Genomic DNA, 22,590 nt, shown 5'->3' on the forward strand with positions numbered 1-22,590 from the left:
GCAATTCTTTGGACCATGGGAAGCCTTGCTAATTTTCATTCTATCCCTTAGGACAAGGCATTTCTCATTCTGCAGAGATTTATTCAGATGTACTTAAGAAGCAGCTTTCCTTATCTTCAGAAAATTTACTTTTTGTCTTGTGTTTGAAATCTCTCTTAAAATATGAGAGGGACAGAGAGAGATGGGGGAATAGAACACATTCCAACAGAAAAATCGATGCTATAATATACATGTTCGGCAGCTTTACATTAAATCAGAGATATCTGAGTCGAAAGTGAAAACATGATGGCAATGATGGATGGTGGGCCATAAAGGTGACCTCCTCTCTGAAGCTGTGTCGCCTCTTCATAATGGAGTGCTACCCCCACAGATATGTGTGTGTACGTTAACTGGTGTCGGACCCACTCTTTTTGCTAGGTTTCCTCTGCCATACCTCTATTGCTTCTACTCTTTGACTCTTCTCTCCTTCTACATAAAGGCTACATATTCATGGAGTCTCTTTTTATATGCAACACAAAAATCAGTTATTTGGGAATGATGACCTATTAGAAAAAGCTCTGTAAAATCTAAATAATATTTAGTAATGGATTGGCCCCTTTTCTCTCTAGTCAGCCATGCATATAATATATTTATAAGAACTCAGTGGGATCTAAATGATATTGGGGTAAAGAATAAAGATATATAAATACAAGCTAAGGTGCATTGGTATCATTTTTTTCTGGTTCTTGATTCTTATATTATGATGCCTAATGACATCAATAACATGGTGACAGTTTGGTGGTTGATAAAAATATCCAAGATTTTTAAAAAATTTTTATTTTATATTTATTTGATGGAGAGAGAGAGAGAGTCAGCAAGAGAGGGACTACAAGCAGGGGGAGTGGGAGAGGGAGAAGCAGGCCTCCTGCTGAGCAAGAAGCCCCAAGAGGGGCTCTATTCCAAGACCCTGGGATCATGACCTGAGCAGAAGGCAGACTCTTAATAACTGAGCCACTCAGGCACCCACCCCCCCAAAAAAAATCCAAGATTCAACAGGTTCTGAGCAATCATGTAACAAAGAGTGCTTTTTAATTCTAAGATAACAATTCCTAAAGCCCTTCAAATCAATAAGAATTTAGGGAAAACAAAACTGCTTGAGTTTTCTTTTCATATCTCTCATATTCTATACATATCAATGTACTGTTGGGAAAAGGAATACCTAACTACGTTGTAATTCAGGTAAAAACAGATACAAAACACTGGCTAAGCTTTCATTAGGATATATTGCTCTGTGTTTAAAAAGGAAATCAATGTACTAGTTAAATATGCCTAATGATGTGAAGGTGTGTCTTTCTGTTTTTACTCTCATTTTATAGCAAATCCCATATCCATAGAAGATGGTAACCAGAAGTAACTAATATCCATTAAATATCAATTATTTATTTATTAGTACTACCACAAATAAGATGAAAAAACAACTATCACATGATCTCCCTGATATGAGGAAGTGGTGATGCAACATGGGGGCTTAAGGGGGTACGAGAAGAATAAATGAAACAAGATGGGATTGGGAGGGAGACAAACCATAAGTGACTCTTAATCTCACAAAACAAACAGGGTTGCTGGGGGAGGGGGTTTGGGAGAAGGGGGTGGGATTATGGACATTGGGGAGGGTATGTGCTTTGGTGAGTGCTGTGAAGTGTGTAAACCTGGTGATTCACAGACCTGTACCCCTGGGGATAAAAATATATGTTTATAAAAAATAAAAAATTTTAAAAAAAAGAATAATCTAAAAAATATAAATATTCTAAAAATTTCATTGAATAATATATCTCAGAATCTAAATAATTTTACCTATTTCAGGGACCCAGTATCAACTGAAAATGCACATGGGTTGGAGTTTATTTTCCAGTAGCAATGACAACTTTATAAAGAACAGCTATGCTGCCCACCTTCAGTACTTTATAACCAGCAGTGTTCATCTGTGAGATGGTTGGTTTTATATATGTTCCTTAAGTATTATAACAAGTTCATCTTGTTTCTTAGACTAGGCTATCATTTTTGGTTCTTTGGCATCTGATAAAAATTGGATCTTGGGACTTATAGTCTGCACATTATGAGAGACAACCTTAGATGAACGTGGGCTGGTCAATTTATCCTTTAGCTAACACAATCTATAAAATTGAAAGTAATTTACACTTGCCTTCCCTTATTGTGTACTTCTCATGCTTCTCCATGTACTAGGCTCAGAAAAACATTCAGGTAAATTTAATTCTGAAATGTCTATTGAACAAAAATCTGGTGAAGGACTCCAAAACATAAGCATTCACAGTCAGAATAACATAGCACAAAGGAGGTTACAGATCTTACACAGGTCTCTGCCATAAACATAGCTGACAACAGGGGTATTCCTGCAGCATACAATTTGACAAAGGCATCCTCTCAAGGGCTTTATAATCCTAGGCTAAATAAAACCTAATGAGAGTAATTGTGTTACCCTAGTAAATGACTAGTTATCCCTCCAAAATTTTCCTAAACATAAGTCCACTCCCAAGTTCCCGTAGGATGAATTATTATCATCCTCCTCAGTACTCACCTTTCCACATGTAGCTCATTGGAATTGTGATGCATTGTGTTTCTGTTCCTTAAGGCAAAGATCATATCTGTTTCACCTTAGCAAAGCCTATTACTTAAATTTATTACATGAATAAAAGAATGGACAAATGAACTAAAAACAAACTGCTTTGGAAAAATTTGTTCCTACATGCTTTTCACCTTAAGGTACCAAAATATAACATCTTCAAACATCCAAGATATAGAATAGTCATGAAGAATATAGATTTAATTTAAAAAACTTCATTAATTTAAGTCTCTAAGTGACTCTCTAAGTTTTTATTTATCTTAAGAAACAGACAGGTTATATGATTCAATGGAAGTCAGTGACATATGCACTCAAGAAATCAGTCCTTGTTTAGAAGATATTATAATTAGTACTCACCCATAGCCAGTGACTCCCTTTGACTGAGTTACCAGTAAGGCCCCAACAGTCATATTCAGAACATTCTCTAGTACTCCAGTCTGCTGAGCAGTGATAATCTGGTGAGCCAAATTTTGTAATTTGTTACTTGATAAATATGAAATCAGTCCAGTGCTCTTTATTGTTGGCAGATCACCAATTTCAATGACTATCACTTTTGAGACAGTTTCCACCATGGTTGGTGGGACACTATATGAACTCATTTCCATCATGAGAGGTTTACGTTGACCAACTCTGTAATGACTGGCACAACTCACAGTTGGGCAATTGCGCTTTCTCTTTGCTTTATTGTCAGCAATGGCCTTTAAGGTTGCTTCATTGCCAGACATCTCATAAATAAACCTAATTTGGTCTTGGCGAACTTGCAAGAAGTCCGTTAGTCTTTCAAGGATAATGATTTCCCAGCCCTTTTCTAGTACTGAAAATGTCACAGTGAGGGCCAAATGAATGGAGACTCCTGAGCGTATCTCAATGGGCTCTGGTCCTTGTAGAACAACATACAAGAGGTTATCCAAGATGCTAAAGTAGTTAGAACCAAGAGACTCATCCAGCAATGAGGAAGTTGACTGAACCAGAATGGGTGGAATGAAACTTTCCCCTATGAAAACACGGGGGCTCTGGAATTCATGGTAGAATATAGCCAAGAGAAGCTTAGAGGCACTTTTGTTTCCCAGTAGAAAAAAACGCAACACTTGGGGAGGCTGTTCCACAAAGCAAACCTTGGTGATTTCTCTGGTGGGTAAAATGGAATAGAAAGTAGATACAGATCCTGAAGCAGAACATGGAGTATTGAAATTTACACCACTAAATGTGTCAACAAAATCACGAGTAATGGATACAACTGGATATAACTTCCTCATGGCCCAGGTGGCATCAACATTGTCAAGAATTAAGATCACTTGGTCAGTCTGTTTGCAAATGTAGCCTTGTATCAGGGCTCTGTATGTGCACTTCTGTTCTTCTCTAAATGTACCTATAAAATAAAAGAAAGTAAGTGATATATGAACCACAACTTCTCAAAGATGATTTGCAATCCATCATTCTTAGTATCACCTGTAACCTTATGAAACATTTATTAGACTTTTAAGTGTGCTTAGATACTGAGTATGCAAAGAAGTCTGGGTAAAATACGGAAGGATACATATATTAAATAACAGGATACATATATTAAATAACAGTTATTAATAACAAAAATACATAATATGCATTATATAAATGTAAAAATGGACATAATAGCTAAGTGAAAAAAATATTTGAATAAGTCATATAATTAAGGAAAAGGAATAATCACTAAGGACTTCATAATGGAAAAAGGATGGGGAGAGGAGGTAATAATATTTAAGTCAATGAAAAGGGAGGTAGATTGAAGGGGCTGGAATGGAAAATTTATGGAGGTGTATTAAAATTGAAGAGGTTTATTGTGAAAGGTTGTGAAAGAGTTTGGATGTCAGACTATATAATTTTCTTGTTCTCTCTTTTCTTTAAACACAAAGAATTAGAAAAAAGTATAAGAAGAAGAAAAAGAAGAAAGTAGTAATTTGGGGAGTATTGTCATTAAATAGAGCACAAGTTGAGGATTATTCAGGATAATCAAGAATTTAGAGAAAAAGCATTATCCATTATTTTTACCATTCTTAGTCCTCCTGTCTATGAAACACAAGCCATTCTTGTTCTAAATCCATAGGGATATTTTAACTTCCAACAAACAGAATCCCATTGATTTAAAATTGATATTCACAAAGTTATCTTGTATTATTTTCAAGATATTTTAATTTGCCTTTAACTTCAAGTTCATCAAATTAGCCTCAGGACTGGAACCAAAAAATAAAATTACTATATTTGGACATGATATAGCCTCCTCCTATATCCTTCCTTCCATATGATATGTTTAGAAATCTGTGCCAATGCTGTCTATGACATCAATAAATTTTTTTTTTAATAAATGACATCAATAAATTTAACTACCAAAATGTTGCTTTGGGAGCAGGCCACATGGTTTACTTGTGCCTCAACAATAATAATAATAATAGTCAAAATTATGAGGGAAATTATAAAATATTTCAAGCTGAATAATAATAAAATTCTAGCATGTCAGAATTTGTTAGATGCAATGAAAACAGTGCTATGAAGGAAAGTTATAATGTTAATTGCTTATATTACAAAAGAAGAATTGTCTGAAAGTAATAATGTTCTGCCTTACAAATTCAGAAATTAAGCAAAACAAATCCAGAATAAATAGAAGAAATGAAATAATAAATAAAATATCAGAAATCTATGAAATAGAAAAGAAGTAAAGAAACAAAAAGAGAATGAGTGAACAAAGCTAAAATTTGATGCTTGGAAAATATCAATAAATTGTTTAACCCCTTCACTAGACAGATCAAGATAAAAAGAGAGCACAAATCACCAGTTTCAGGGGTGAAAAAGGTTATTACTATAGATCCTACAGACAAAAATTGACTACTACAAACCACCTCATGCTAACAAATTCAACAACTAAGCTGAAATAGACAAGTAGAAAACAAACACAGGATAAAACGGAAAATTCAGATTGTTCTAACTCAAAGAGATAGAATCACCAAATTGAATACTAAGTTATTAATTTAAGTAGAGATTTAGGGACACCCGGGTGGCTGAGTTGGTTGGACGGCTGCCTTTAGCTCAGGTCATCATCCCGGATTCCCGGGATCGATCCGCATCAGGCTCTCAACTCCATGGGGAGTCTGCTTCTCCCTCTGACCTCTCTTTCTCATGCTCTCTCTCACTGTCTCTCTCTCTCAAATAAATAAATAAAATCTTTTTTAAAAAAATAAAAATAAAAAAAAATTTTAAAAATAAAGATTTAATTATCAAAATAAAAGAAGAGTTATTTTTACATAACATGTTTTCTCCATATGGTCATATAATATGGAAACACTAATGTTAAATCAACAGTTGTTTCCAAAAGCATGGAACCAGTATGAAGGGAATTAATTCCATGATCTTAACACACATGTACTCTGAGATTCTGATACAACAGTCTTTACTACAAATATGTCCTTTTGAAATGAGATAGTTAGGTGGGCTTCTCTCATAAAAAACCCTGACACTTACCACTTCCCTTTTTCTAAACTTTACCTTTCACTCTCCTTCTTTTTTACACATTTTTTAACACATTTTTTTTCCAGCCATGTTGATGTCATGCTGATTAATTGTTCACATTTCATCCAGGTCTATAGATTTCTAATTTTGTTTCTCCTGCTTCTGAATCAGGAGATACAATGTCTTTTAAAGTGATCCCTGAAGACTGCCAAATTTTTGGAGCTGTCCCTAAATAAAATAAGCACTCTTACTTGATATGATTCTCAACCACTCTGCTACTAAAGAAATGTGTTTTGATAAATTATGTAGAATTTATAGGTTTTGGTGCCCTTAAAGGGTTATTTTTTCAAGGCCAGGAATCATATCTCCTATTTAAACTACCACAGGGATTAAGAGCCTACCTCAAACATAGTAGATGCTTCTTAATATGTATTAATTGCTTGATGTATCATGTTCTTTGCAAGACTCTTATTTTTACATATTTTTGAAAGATGTTATTTATTTAATTGACAAAGAGAGAGAGATAGAGTGAGCACACAAGCAGGGAGATCTGCAGAGGAGAGGGAGAAGCAGACTTCCTGACGTGGGGCTCGATCCAAGGACCCTGGAACCATGACTGATTGAGCTGAAGGCAGACCCTTAACTGACTGAGCCACTCAGGGACCCTTAAAATAATTTTTATTTATTTTTCCCAGGTATCTAGTTATAAGATTATTATTCTATAGCTTGAATACATTTTAAACCAACTTCTGACAACAACAACAGAACATACTACAAAAAGTTATTATGAGATCTGTTCCTTGAATTGACTCTAATATATGATAAAGTCCAATACTTTGAGAAATTCATCTATTTCAAATGAAACCACAAGATTGAAATTATAACTGATTATATTAATAAGAATTTTCTTATATTCCTAAATCACATATTGATTTGTCTATAAAAGGGTTCTGTTTTGACAAAACATTTTTTTCTTAACTAAGTCATTAAATAAATACACATGTAGAAAGGTGAGTTTCTATTTATTTCTATTCCTAATGGCAGGTGTCTTCCAAAGCTAAAATAACAAAAGTAGGTGATTTATAATGTGATTCAAATATTCTTTTAAACTAATATGACATAGGAGCTATACCAGTAGAATGCATACCTTCGAAGTAGTGTAGTATAGAGTTCTTTTCATTCATTCATTTATTCTTACATGTGACTCCCAGAAACTAGTCCACCAAGAAAGCTGGACCCCCAAGCCACTCTACCTGCAGGATCCAAAGCTCCTTATTTCACAGTGACATTGGATGGAGCAGAATATGACTAACAAACCATGTTGGAGGCAAGATCTTTTTTTTTTTTTTTTTTTTTTAATTTACTTATTTGATGGAGAGCCAGAGAGAGAGAGCAAGTACACAAGCAGGGGGAGCAGCAGGCAGAAGGAAAAGCAGACTCCCTGATGCAGGACCCAATTCCAGGACCCTAAGATCAGGACCTGATCTGAGCTGACCTAAGCTGACCTGACCTGGGCTGCTAAACCCACTGAGCCACCCAGGCACTCCTGGAGGCCGGATCTTGAGAGGAAGAATAGAATGAGGGAGGAAAGAAGTGTTTGTATAAGAAAGGGTCGGAGAAAGGGTGAATGAGTAAGTTCAAGAAAGCACAACCTGTGTGGAATGCCTGTGTTGCAAACCATAAGTATACCCTGGAGGGTCCAGGACTCATGTACATGACAAGAAGAAACAAGGTGATAGTGATAGAGTAGAAGTCATTGTCAAATCTTCATAACTGGTCAGAATTTTGTATGAGTTAGATTATGAATCCTAAAAACCAGGCAAGAAGTTCAATAAACATTTACTGAATGCCTTGTGCATGCTTAACCTGCTAGCAGAAAGGAGATTTTGTTACTCTGTCACTTTTCACCTTTAGGAGTGAGTTGCCTTTTTGTTATTCTTAAGCACTGTGATGTGATAAAGATAAAATGCCAGACACATACAGCTATTTAAACAGGCAGAAATTATCTACTTATTTAAACTAAATAACTTTTCTTATTCAGGGTAGCTAGTGCAATGTCCATTACACACATTGTTTCTATTCCTAATGTATTCCTTTTTTTGTGTTTTGAAGCTGTGTGTGTGAACATTTTACTATAAAAGGAACATATGTTTCCAATCTAGGAGCATGGAACATTTTTCCATTTCTTTGTGTCTTCCTCAATTTCTTTCATGAGTACTTTATAGTTTTCTGAGTATAGATTCTGTGTCTCTTTGGTTAGGCTTATTCCTAGGTATCTTATGGTTTTGGGTGCAATTGTAAATGGGATTGACTCCTTAATTTCCCTTTCTTCTGTCTTGCTGTTGGTGTAGAGAAATGCAACTGATTTCTGTGCATTGATTTTATATCCTGACACTTTACTGAATTCCTGTATAAGTTCTAGCAGTTTTGGAGTGGAATCTTTTGGGTTTTCCACATATAGTATCATATAAATATTGTGAAAATGTCTATGCTACCTAAAGCAATCTACACATTTAATGCAATTCCTATCAAAGTACCATCCATCTTTTTCAAAGAAATGGAACAAATAATTCTAAAATTTATATGGAACCAGAAAAGACCTCGAATAGCCAAAGGGATATTGAGAAAGAAAGCCAACGTTGGTGGCATCACAATTCCGGACTTCAAGCTCTATTACAAAGCTGTCATCATCAAGACAGCATGGTACTGGCACAAAAATAGACACATAGATCAATGGAACAGAATAGAGAGCCCAGAAATAGACCCTCAGCTCTATGGTCAACTCATCTTCAACAAAGCAGGAAAGAATGTCCAATGGAAAAAAGACAGCCTCTTCAATAAATGGTGCTGGGAAAACTGGACAGCCACATGCAGAAAAATGAAATTGGACCATTTCCTTACACCACACACAAAAGTAGACTCAAAATGGATGAAGGACCTCAATGTGCAAAAGGAATCCATCAAAATCCTTGAGGAAAACACAGGCAGCAACCTCTTCGACCTCAGCCGCAGCAACATCTTCCTAGGAACAACGCCAAAGGCAAGGGAAGCAAGGGCAAAAATGAACTATTGGGATTTCATCAAGATCAAAAGCTTTTGCACAGCAAAGGAAACAGTTAACAAAATCAAAAGACAACTGACAGAATGGGAGAAGATATTTGCAAACGACATATCAGATAAAGGACTAGTGTCCAGAATCTATAAAGAATTTAGCAAACTCAACACCCAAAGAACAAATAATCCAATCAAGAAATGGGCAGAGGACATGAACAGACATTTCTGCAAAGAAGACATCCAGATGGCCAACAGACACATGAAAAAGTGCTCCATATCACTCGGCATCAGGGAAATACAAATCAAAACCACAATGAGATATCACCTCACACCAGTCAGAATGGCTAAAATCAACAAGTCAGGAAATGACAGATGCTGGCAAGGATGCAGAGAAAGGGGAACCCTCCTACACTGTTGGTGGGAATGAAAGCTGGTGCAACCTCTCTGGAAAACAGCATGGAGGTTCCTCAAAATGTTGAAAATAGAACTGCCCTATGACCCAACAATTGCACTATTGGGTATTTACCCTAAAGATACAAACATAGTGATCCAAAGGGGCACGTGCACCCGAATGTTTATAGCAGCAATGTCCATAATAGCCAAACTATGGAAAGAACCTAGATGTCCATCAACAGATGAATGGATCAAGAAGATGTGGTATATATACACAATGGAATACTATGCAGCCATCAAAAGAAATGAAATCTTGCCATTCGCGACAACATGGATGGAACTAGAGCGTATCATGCTTAGTGAAATAAGTCAAGCAGAGAAAGACAACTATCATATGATCTCCCTGATATGAGGAAGTGGTGATGCAACATGGGGGCTTAAGGGGGTACGAGAAGAATAAATGAAACAAGATGGGATTGGGAGGGAGACAAACTATAAGTGACTCTTAATCTCACAAAACAAACTGAGGGTTGCTGGGGGGAGGGGGTTTGGGAGAAGGGGGTGGGATTATGGATATTGGGGAGGGTATGTGCTTTGGTGAGTGCTGTGAAGTGTGTAAACCTGGTGATTCACAGACCTGTACCCCTGGGGATAAAAATATATGTTTATAAAAAATAAAAAATTATATATATATAAAAAAAGGAACATATGCCGGGCACCTGGGTGGCTCAAATGGTTAAGCCTCTGTTTTCCGCTTAGGTCACAATCTCCAGGTCCTGGAATCAAGCCCTGCATAGGGCTCCTGGCTGGCTCAACAGGGAGTCTGCTTCTCTTTCTCCCTCTCCCTCTGCCTTTCCCCCTGCATGTGCGCTCTCTCTGTCACTCTCTCTCTTAAATGAATAAATAAAGTCTTAAAATAAAAAAGGAACACATATTTTCTGATGTCTGAGACATTTGTTTGAAGACTTACCACTCTGACCTTCATGAAGTCAATAATTAGTATCTCCTAAGTTAAATAAAACAATAGTTTCATAAAACATTGGTTATTATAAAATATTATCCCCATGCCTTCCTTCCCAAATCCCCATAAAATGGAAGACATACCCATTTGATCCAATTTAAGTATAAAGAATATTTAAATTACTTCTTTGTTTCAGGTCTTTTTGACAAAATATAAAACAAACAAAACACTTTTTTCTCCAAAATCATAACACTACTTTCTTGCTATCTTAGGAATAACACCATAAAAAACCTGTAATAAATAACATATTAATTATATCTTCAGACTGTCCAGCTTATGTGTGTTTTTCTGGCCCACATGTCTCAGAAGTCAGCGCTGAGGTGTCTTTGACAGTAGTGTGAAAATGATGATTAGGATGTGATTGTTCCCACCTCTTTGTAAAGGAGATAAAACTGCATACAAGTAACCCACTGGGAAAAGAAATTATTTACATGGTGTACACGTTATTATAGTTAACTAGAAAATTCTTCTTTACAAAGGAAGTTAAAACACACAAAACCAAGACCAAAATAATTCCACTACAGCAATATACAGTCATCTCTGATAGAACAGGTTTACGTCTAGCAGGACTTTCTACTTTAGAATTTTGACAATAAAAATTCTATATAAAGGAAGTGCCCTACGTGAGCTGAAAAGTAGGTTCTTTTAAAATAATTAATACCTAATTTTATTGAAGTACTTTGGTCTGGCACTCAAGATGAGATCATGAAAAGCAGCTAGAGCATAACTATGATAATTCAGAACCTTATAACGTGTAATAGGAAACCAAAGTTAGATCGTTGCATTTAGACAATAGCTAAAATTCTGCAGGTAAGAGAGAATCCATAAAAAGGGAGAGACTGGCATTGCGGGAAATGGGTGAAGGACAGAGTAAATTCCTTGAGGGGCTAAGGGAGAATGGAGTCCAGAGCTTTCAAAAATGGGTGGACTATGATGGTTCAAAAATTCCATGTCTCCTGGAGTAGGAAGGACAGAAAGTGTGCAGGTAGGTCAAGGTGAGAGGCAGGCTGAAGGCAGTCATCTGCTGGGACATGTGAGGCAAAACAAGGTCATCAACTGGAAGTCAGGCGTGAGGATATATGCTGGTGGCTGGAATGTAGGGAGAGATGATGGGTGGAATGTTTGCAGATGGATGAAATGGTGGGAAACTGTCATTGTGCAAGGGGAGTGAACCCGGTCTCTCAGATTTTAGTGCTTATACAACCTTGGGAAACCATTCTGTAAAAGTAAATACAAAACTGTGAATTCAAAATGAGTAACTATTAGTTAAAATGAGAAAAAAGTCACAACACAGTTAAAAATGTAAACTTTATAAATACCATAAACATGATAAAATCTAGGGAAAATTAATACTGTGAATTAGGTACCCAACATACCACCGTATGCTTTTTTAAAAAATTTCTTCTTGTATGCTTTTGTGTTGCTTTTTTATATGACAACAATGTTGTAATATTTTCTACAGGGGGGATGGAAAGGTGATTCAGTCTTGCCTTTAACCTGGATGACTGACATTTATTTTCTACCACTGGTAGTTTAGAAAAGTTCCTTTTAGCTCCACAACTTGTGATTGGTAACATATAAATGTTCAGGACTGTCAAATGTGGGAAGTTTCTTACAAAGTCTCCCTCATGTATGAGTTGTAATATTTGAATAACTTTTATAGAGTAACTTCTGTGGCAAAGTCAACCAAAGACCTACTTCTCCTCTACTTCTCATTACCTTTGCATGCCTTAAGATACATTCACAACATGTGAGACCTAGCGTCTGGCTCCTGTGAGTCACAGCATGGGTGAGATGACATAAATGGCTAGTAGGAATTTTCATTAGCAGTGATCTTGTACCACAAAAACCACACCCTCTTAAACTCATATCAAATGCATGTCCAGCTCAACTCCCCCTTAGCCAGATCTTAAAAATGCTGTGTCCATTGCCACCCATCCCCACAGTACTTATGATGAAGGAGAATATAGAGCAAGAAGAGGGTTGTTATCTTAAATTTTGGTTAAAGTGTCTCCAATTTGCAAATTTTAAAAAAACATAGGGCTATGCAAACACACTGCTGGCATTTCTTCTGGAATCTTGGAAGTGGCCTGTGTAATCAAGAACCTCAACTCCATCATCTTCACAGTAAGTCAGCCTGGGTTGCAGAGAGAGGATGAATAGATGTCCTGGCTATAGTAAGATGTCATGGGAAGACAGAAGACAAAATGGCTGGGTTCACTGAACCTTAGGTTTTTGTCTATGACTGGGACAAAGGGGCAGAGTCACAGCTACTAAAGATATTTTCAAAGAACCAATTGTAACGAAGCATAGCGTATCTCAGCTGCATAAGGAGGGAAATAATGCAAGGAGATATGTATATCTATAGATATATTTCATATCTATATATCTAGATATATATCTAGATATATATCTATATATATATATATACATATCTATATAGGACCCTTGACTAAGTGAGCTGGAAAGACATGAACCTTGGTCTTTGAGTAGGATACTTGAGTTTGTGATTTTGAAAGTTGGTGGTGATGTGATTCACATGCTCTATGTCATATCTGTTAAGGAAAGCACCACCTTTTTAAGGAAAAGTTACTTGGAAAAAATGATGGCAGAGTTAGAACGGAGAAGGAAACTGTGAAATAGTTTCAGTGTCTTTCAGGGGATGAAAAGTAGTGCTTACTATGTCAACATAAAACACATCAAGTAGAGAGAGCAGGTCATGAGTCTAATGTCACCAGCCTCAGAGAGGCAGGAGCTTTTCCTTAATAGATATGACATAGAGCATGTGAATAACATCGAAATGGAGAAGAACTGAAGCTGAAGAAGAAGGTTTGAAGGTGTGACAATAGATAGGCTTGAGGTAAAAGTGTTCCAGAACACTCTATGAAAATAGACAGTAGTTTCCTGATTCTAATTTAAGAGTTCCACACAGAATCAGGAGCAAGATTTGGGGAAAGAGTGTCAAAGCTTGAGTGAACCCATGAATAACCAGACAAGAGATGCATATTCAGGAGATGTAGATAGTGGACTTGCGGTGGTGATTTCAGGAAGCAGTGATGGTAAGCAAAATATGCTATACCCTTATACTCTCTAATATGGTATAGAAGTTGGACACTATCAGAGGCATCCTATGGATTTCACAGCTTATTGGGGGGGGGGGATGGCTGTGGTTACTGCTTACATTGGTCTTAGGTGGACAGATGGTGACCATTCATGGTTGCTGCAACTAGGAGAGCTTCAGGTATAGAAATATCTGACAACAAATCCACAGACTAATGGAAGTGGTAACTGGAAGGGGGACAGGCTGGGATAAGGACTAGAAATCAGAGGAAGATGTCCTCAAGCCACCAGATTGGTGGTTCTTCCTTCCTTATTTCTTTCCTTCCTTCTTTTTTCCTCCCTTCCATCCTTCCCCCTTCCCTAACCTCCTTTACTTAAAACTTCTTCATGGCAAGTTTAATTATCCCTACTTCATAGGTAGAAAACTGACTCCCAATTTCAACTCACACAATTACTTAGTAATGAGGAAAGGGGAGAAGCAAAAAGCAACATAATCCAAATAACTTCACTTTGAGTTGTAGTCAGCTACGATGGGTAATACTGGCAGAGAAGTGCTATGGTCATCAGGGGTTCTCCCTACAAAGTCCAGCAAAAGCAACTCAGGGAGGGGTTTTGGGTTATTTGCAGTTATTTGTCAAATCATACATTTGGTAAGAGTCTGCTTGCTTTTTTATATCACTTGGCCTTCTTAACATTTTAGCATCCTCTCCCAGAAGTCTAAACGCATAGCTACACGATTAATAAAGGCACCAATCTAAAGATTATCAGCAAGTAACACTGATTATTCCATTTTATAGCAAAAGTTAGAGTCTTAACGTTCATAAATAAGAAATATTATTTTTATTTCTCCAGCACTTAACAGTGACTAAGAGACAGGGTGGTTTATCATTATCTTTCCATCCACTCTCCTATGTCATCTCCAGAGTAATCAGTTCTAGCATTTTCATTTTGATGGGAGGCAAAAATAAAGCACATGTAGGCAATGCAAGAGGGTTCCAGAGCAGCTAAATAATGTGGTCCTTAGTTGTGCGAGAGGACACACACTACTTAAGAGAGGAGTGTGAACATGGCCAGCAGACGTCATCATTGACTGTCCTGGTCACAGCTGGCAGAAGCCCATGGTGACAGTCTAGCTTCCTTTCGAAACAGTGTTCCATCTTTTCTTCCTGTGGATTTCTTTCCCTCTTGCTTCTCTCAGTTGGGGAAGATTTAGCTTTGAGTAATGATTATCTTTCTCACTTGTTTCTGTCTTTTCTTTTTCCCACTTCTCCAAAAGGCCTTATCTGCCAGTCACGATTTTTGTGGTCTGCAATTCTGATCACTTTTAAATGAAACCCACGCTGGCTTTGGTAATCATAATGTCATTTACAATTTACCACTAAACACGTTTATTCAGTTAGTAGCACACTGGAGAAAGAGAACTCCATATGAACTCACCGTGAAAGGCCTAATCTGATTATTTCCTCATGAAAATCCAGGCAGGGGTGCTTGTAAGAGGGGCTGAGAAGAGAAGGGGAAAAAAAGCAAGGTCTGGCCACAGCTGACTTTCATAATCAATGTGAAGAGATAAGTGACACAGCCTGTCAGGACCGGCCGCCCAGTCACCCCAGGGCATTCCTCTCAAACAGGCAAGAGTGGACAGGACTTAATAAATGCTGAGTGACCAGTAAGTATTGGCTTGGCATATGCTATTGCATTCAAGATGGACAAGCACAGTGATAAAGTCCAGAAGCTCTTCTCTAAGTGGGGGAAATTAGATTAAGCAGGTTGTATTTGTGTGTGCATGTGTGCACATGAACATTTGCTTTGTGTATACTTTAACATCCTAGAATATCCCAGACATACAATATGCTCCATCCACCTTTCCCTTGACCGGAAACCGCAGACCTAAAAGCTAAGAAAGGAAGTGAGTTAGGTATGTCTGGTGAAGGAGGAGAAAAAGGAGAAGGTGTGTATGCGTGTGAGTGTGTATATGTATACTCAGCTTGCTTCCAGGGGTCTAACAAATATTAACTTTGTGTCAATATTTGTCCTTCCTGTCGTGAAATGAGGATTTTCCACCTCATTTCACATTTGAAAAGAAAATATGCCAAAGGGGTCGTCTTTGCTAGGAAAAAAAAAAAAAATTAAAAGAAAAGGGAAAAAAAGAAACAACTTCTATCCTTTATTTAGAAAAATGGGTCAGAAGGAAGGAAAAAAAGGTATTTTTAAAATAAATGTTTTGACTCAAAGGCACACAGAATCCTTCCCTCTTCCCCTTTCAACAAAAGGGAAAAATTTATATGTTTAAAATTGAATGAAATACATCAACATTAATGATTTTTTTCCTTGAGGTTAACATCACCATTTCCCTCAATAATTTTTTTAGTCATTTTGTGATAGATTTCCCAATTCATGGTACAGTAAAGCATAGGAGATTTTGACAAAAACAAAATATATAATCATTCTCTTATTTTCACAAAATGAAAGGAAATCATTTACAATTCTTTTCTGTCAAACAACATTTACACCTCTTTATTTCTAATTTAACAAATATAAATGGTCACAGATCAAATAAAATGTAGACAGGTTGAATTTACCCCCATTTATAGATGTTGTTGTAGACCCTCAGGCTATGAAGAGTGAGACTCCAAAATCTCAAAGCTGTGTTCCTAAATACACAAAGAGAGTAACTGAAATCTTGGAAAGAAATATTAAAGAAAACTTCTTGGCCATACTAGAAATAATAGACAAAAACTGTCCACTTTCTTAGACTGAGGAATTCTAGCTAAGAGGTCTTTTTTGTAAACTTCAAAAATAATGGTTGTGTGTTATATCTGTAAGGTGACTTGAGAAGGATGTTCTTAGGTGGCATAGGTTCAGTGTGGATGACAAAAAACACAGTTTTGCTAACTTGTCTAACTTGTCTAGATCTCTCTAGATCTCTCTGCTGAGAGATCACAATATGATAGTACTAGTCATTATAAAAGAGATAAGATAGATAGGCTTATACATACACTCACATACACAGATGGCATTATAAGATAATGTAATTTGGGAAATTGAAAAGTTCATTAAATTGAAAAATTAATGTATTCAAAGTTCAGCCCTGGGAGCTTCAAAATTAAGGTATTTCCAGCTTCACTTTCATAATTCATTGAACAGTGGTGTTTAGGAGCATAGTCTCTTCTGGCATGATTCTTACTGAAAAAGACAGCACTCTTACAGCTGGTGATTGGCAGGGTGCAGTGGCTTCCAATGCATGGGAGTCATGAGGGGGTGGAAAAGAGAAGTCCCAAGTGTGGAGATAGCAGTATAGAACCCAAGATACCATACAAGAGCAGAAAGCGGCAAGATGAGAAATACAAGCTTCCGAAAGTATGGACTTCAGGGGCTCTAGATTATAGGATTTGCTACAATTTCTTGAGAAATCTCACCAAAGTTCTTGAACTTAGGTCTATTTTGGACAGGAATACATTTCCAAACCAATCTGAGAAAAATGGAACATTATATAAAACCAACCATCACATGAAGCAAGAAGGCCTTCTGTGGAAGGTCTTTCTGTCTTGACTAAGTTCTCTTGATGAGTATTTCCAAATATTTGTTTCCTTTTTAGAGAAGTGTTAACTTTGAGGGGAAAAAATGATCGGGAGAGGAAAGTGATAAAATAACAATGAAGTTGAGGGAAGAGCATCAGATACGTATCATATAGACCCTTCTTCTGAATCAAACTATTTTTGTTTTGTTCAAATAAAAAACACATATTTTTATGGATAAAGTCTATTCAAACAAATGCCAGAAGACTATGTTTGTATTTTTTTACTGTGTTGAAATATCATCTATATTTTGCTTAGTAGAAGTAGCTTAGAAAATGTTTTTATGTTTCTGTTATTTTGTTGATTATGGTTTTCCCTGTGAACACCAATGGGTATGGTCTCAATTATGACTTTTATTCTCTGACTACTACATTGAAAACAGCCAAAGCAAATGCAAGTTCAGGAAGTACAGCTTGGCGGGTAAGAGATCAGGTTTTCTAGCCAGAGAGATTTGCATTGCACTTTCTACCTGCAAAACCATGGGCAAATTACTTATCCTCTCTCTCTGACCCAGTTAACTCATTTGTAAAAGGGATTGAAAAGCTGATGGACAGAGTTACATGAAGTGACGTATGTACAGAGTCGGGAACAAACTTGTGCTAATAAATATAAGTTGCTACATTAGCCATAATCAAAAAAGGAGTAGTTTTTAAGATACTTTGCACTCTTCTTTTGCCTTTTTGGCACCATTGTCATCTCAAATCAATAACATTTGCCTTGTAGTCTGAAACAGCACCTGTTAAGTGTTGCAAGCATTCATAATTAACAGTGTTAAAAGAGACAAGTTACAGGTGAAAAAAATGCTACAATGTAGACATCCTGTCTGTGATTTTAGAAAATATGTGCAAGAAAGAAATACACACACACACACACACACGTCTATAAGCAGGATGTGTATTTTTTCCACAATCAAGAAATCAATATAAACTTCCAAAATTCAAGATGGTTTCAACCCTTTAATCTAATCTTAACATTCCCCCTCATTCCTTTGGTAATACTCTCCACCCCACTCCCCCTTTCTCTCCACCTTCCAATTTCCTTTTTGCTAGCAAACGTTGCCTTCCATCTTTGACTACGGTGAAGTTCCTGGGTTAGATTAAAGGCAGGGCAGCCAACAGCCTTCTTTACAAATACAATCTGAGCATGCTCCTTCCCCAGAATGATAAACTTATCACCTCTCCAGCCCTCAGTTGGAAGCTGCAGCAGTAATTCTGTTGGATGCCAGAACTAAAATGAATGTGACTAGGCCATGCCCAGCTCTGAGCTGTGGTCGTAATGAGATTTGAATGGGAAGCCCCGGACACAATAAATCTGCGCCATATGTGACCATTTCCTGTGTCAGTTCCTTTCTCATAACCAGTGGAGACTTTTTTTTTCCCTCTCATGACCCCACACCATGACTCTGAAATCTTTCATGGCTGCTTATGGGCCTCAGGCTTTTTACAGCAGTTGTATAAATAAATGAATTTGACAGCAAACATCATAACAGTTAGCAGTAATGTGTGTTCGCCACAAGTGCCTATACTACTCACTGGAGAAATGGCAGAGGAAACAGCTTGTTTTGTTACCTAAACAAAAGTAGTTTCGTTTGACAAGTGGTGAAAGAATTAGTCAAATAAACTTGAAATCCACTAGGACTGTTTTTGCCAACTCTCCCTGCCAGTGAAATGTTCCCAGCTCCTCAATGCCCATGACTCACAAGAGATAAATTTCCCTCTTTTATTCTGAGATAAAGATCTGGGCTGGGAATACAAAACCTTTGCCTGATATTTTATATTCATCTTCTTCGCAGGGCAAGAATGTTATGTAGGGAAACTCAGGTAGGGCAAAGAGTTTCCAAAGGAACTTGTGGCAGAAAGGCCAAGGAAGGCAATTTAAAGGAAAGGGGGAGGTTGGTGACAATAATGACCCACCCCATTGATTACTTGGGGACAGCAAACTGAAGCTTATGAGGGCTTCCTTCTCTTTCATGTTTCCTTTATTTAAGAAAGGAAACTTTCTACATCAGACAGTTGCTGAAAGAAAGGTAGTTAGCATCTTTCCTTATCTCCACACTCCCAGCAACATAAGTGCTGTTGTCTGTATTGGGGGAGTCTGTGGTCAATTTAGATAAGCACCAAAAAAGCACAGATTTTGCTGTTACATGGATTAGTTGTTTATAAGTCCTTACCTTTTTTCTGCTCCTCTACGGGAATCTCAGTAACAACTCCTTTATTCTAGCTGTGAAAGAAAGATGTTATAGCTCCGTGGTTATTCCTATGGACTCTGGTCCAAACTGCCTAGGTTTAAATCCTAGCTCTGATACTTACTCTCTGTACGATTTTAGGCAAGCAACTTATCTTCACTGTGCCTCAATTTCCACTTGTGCAAAGTGGGTATGAAGCTCATAAGGTTGCTATAAAATTAAGTGTATTTTAAAGGGCTTAGGAATATAAATGATAAATGAGGACATTATGTTAAGAAAAATAAGTCAGTCTAAAAAAATAATTACTCTATGATAATGTTTAAAAGAGGTGTTTACAAGACTCAAATTCATAAAAGCAGAGAATAGAATGATGTTTGCCAGAGGCTAAGGAGAAAGGGAAAAAAGGCTCAAAAAGTGGCTGGGACTTAATAAGTATTGCCGTTGTCATTAGTATTATTCCGAACAAAGAAACTTGGATAACAGCCTATTTGAAAACACTAGAGCTCTTCTCTAGGATGCCTTGCTATTAGCAGCTGATCTGGGAAATAAAATTTAAAACCTGTGTGGGGAAACCATAATAGCATTTTCACCAAAGTCAATTACAATTACTTACAAGATATAGTACATCGTCAATAAAAATATAATCTGGACCTTGAAAATATTTTTTTAGATGAAGATTATTTTCACTCTTTTGAAAGTAATATTCTTTGTCATGGTCAAGTAACCATTGCCTCTAGTATCTTCTCATACTCACAAGAAGTATCACTATTTGGGGGAGTCGAGAGCCATTCCCAACTAACAGATCTTAGAGTCTATATTCTGCTCTGTTTTTATCTCTTTAAAATTTATTTTAATAAATAGGTATCTCAATCTATTGAGTCTACTATTTATACAATAAATTCCTAATGTCTGTTTTAACTGACTGACAGTTTAAGTGGTTAAACATACATTTTTTTCTATATCTAGTCAACTATTTCTGCAGAGAAAGTCAGAAATGTAAATGAATTGAATTGTGTGAAATTAAACAGATTCTTTAACTTGTGCTCTTAGAGCAGTTCCTAAAAACAGAAAGAAGTGTGTCAACCAAAACTAAGGAACCATTTGACCTTATAAGACAATAAAGAACCAGGAGGGAGCAAAAATGGGGTTGGCTGTGATTTAGGAGGGTGGGTTTTGCTCCAAAACCAAATACAGAAAGTGACACCATTCCGTGGTAAAACAGGCTTAAGGGAGACTCAATATATAGTAAAACAAACTGAAAACCCCATCTCGTCATTGTTCCTGGTGTACAGGCTCTAATGCTACATCTAGGAAATGTCTCCAAAGTCAGTCTGTGAGAAAATGACTGTGACCTTCACTATGAGGAATGTCATCTGACAAAACCCCTCCCTCTCTATGTCCCAATCCTTTCCCAGGGTCTGCTCCGAGGATGCATATCCTAGTTCACCATCAGAGTTGCAAATGTGAAGATTTCATGCAATGGATACTCCAGCTCTTCACACCCTGTACGGCCATCAAGGCTGAATAAACACAGCTGAGCAGTGTCCTTTCTATTTGACTGGTCACTCCTTAAATAACAAAGGAACACCATGACCTTGCAAAATCTGTTTTGCTGAGTTAAAGAGAAAACTGAGGGAGCAAAGAAATTGTGAAAGAGCAGTAGCTTCATCAAACATTGTGAAGCTATGGATATAACCTGTCAAGCCTTTCTACATCATTTTCTGGGTATGTGTGTGAATACCTATACAGGCTGAGGTGATCTCAGGAAGTGAAAGGCTTGTACTTCCCCATCCTCTTATGGTTGAGTAGAATCATTAGTCATCAATTACTGAGCAGAGGTAACAAGTGTCTTTTTTAAGATATTAAAGTTAATTGAAAGAGCTGACAAAATATAAGCCATAGGCCAAATCCAGCCCACTGGCTGCTGTGAATAAAATTTTATTGAAACACAGTCCATAGTCATTTGTTTACATAGTATACGCTACTGTAAACTGCACTTTGGTACCACAATAGCAGAGTTGAGTAACTGTGACAGAAACTCTATGGACTTGAAGTTGAAGCTGGATATATTTACTGTCTGGCCCTCTATAGAAAATGTTTGTCAACACCTGCTCTAAAAGTTCAAAGTTTGTCTCTGAGGCTGTGAGCACCAAAGTACAAGATGGAGACTTATCTCTCAGCCTGGGTCCCACCAAAGACAGACAAGAAGAGTAAGCAAGCAACAACCTTTGATGTTTTACGGTATTGAGATTTCCAAGTTGTGTATTATGGCATCTTAACCTAGCCTACTCTGATGGATAGAGCACCTTTCCTCTTGTGTGTCTTTCTCTACACATACATAATATATCCTGCTTTAGGGAAGGGAACAAAAAGCATAAAAGGACTTTAATTCCCTTCCTCCCTCCTTCCTTCTTTCCTCCCTCCCTTTCCTTTCCTTTCCTTTACTTTCCTTTTCTTTCACTTCCCTTCCTTTCCCTTCCTTTCCTTTTCCTTCCTTTCCCTTCCTTTCCTTTCGCTTCCCTTCCTTTCCCTTCCTTTCCTTTCCTTTCCTTTCCTTTCCTTTCCTTTCCTTTCCTTTCCTTTCCTTTCCCTTCCCTTCCTTTCCCTTCCCTTCCCTTCCCTCCCTTTCTTTCCTTTCCCTGCCCTTCCTTTCCTTTCCTTTCCCTTCCTTTCCTTCCTTTCCTTTCCTTTCCTTTCCCTTCCTTTCCTTTCCTTTTCCTTCCTTTCCCTTCCTTTCCCTTCCCTTCCTTTCCCTTCCTTTCCCTTCCCTTCCTTTCCTTTCCCTTCCCTTCCTTTCCCTTCCTTTCCTTTCCCTTCCTTTCCTTTCCCTGCCTTTCCTTTCCCTTCCTTTCCTTCCTTTCCTTTCCCTTCATTTCCTTTCATTTCCTTTCCTTTCCTTTCCTTTTCCTTCCTTTCCCTTCCTTTTTCTTCCCTTCCTTTCCTTTCCTTCATTTCCTTTCCTTTCCTTTCCTTTTCCTTCCTTTCCCTTCCTTTTTCTTCCCTTCCTTTTTCCTTCCTTTTCCTTCCTTTCCTTCCTTTCCTTTTACTTCCTTTCCCTTCCCTTCCTTTCCCTTCCCTTCCTTTCCCTTCCTTTCCTTTCCTTTCCTTCCCTTCCATTCCTTTCCTTCCTTTCCTTTCCCTTCCTTTCCTTTCCCTTCCTTTCCTTTCCCTTCCTTTCCCTTCCCTTCCTTTCCCTTCCTTTCCT

The 22,590-nt window shown here is 37.4% G+C and overlaps 1 protein-coding gene across 12 annotated transcripts in view; it reads right to left on the minus strand.

Annotated features, from left to right (window-relative positions):
- PKHD1 (PKHD1 ciliary IPT domain containing fibrocystin/polyductin) overlaps positions 1-22,590 on the minus strand; it is a 475,577-nt gene that overhangs the window by 63,181 nt on the left and 389,806 nt on the right. For 11 of the 12 annotated variants that reach the window (XR_009354742.1, XM_059178234.1, XM_059178227.1 and 8 more), the window contains one exon: positions 2,978-3,989. Coding sequence is in view for 10 of the 12 variants with exons in the window: in XM_059178234.1 (XP_059034217.1) it covers positions 2,978-3,989 (1,012 nt within the window). In the remaining 2 variants the exon portion in view is untranslated. Of the gene's footprint in view, positions 1-2,977; positions 3,990-22,590 lie in introns of those variants that run through there. The other variant, XR_009354743.1, reaches the window with a different exon arrangement.

Source organism: Mustela lutreola, chromosome 6 (assembly GCF_030435805.1).
Source record: "Mustela lutreola isolate mMusLut2 chromosome 6, mMusLut2.pri, whole genome shotgun sequence".
NCBI classification, from domain to species: domain Eukaryota; kingdom Metazoa; phylum Chordata; class Mammalia; order Carnivora; family Mustelidae; genus Mustela; species Mustela lutreola.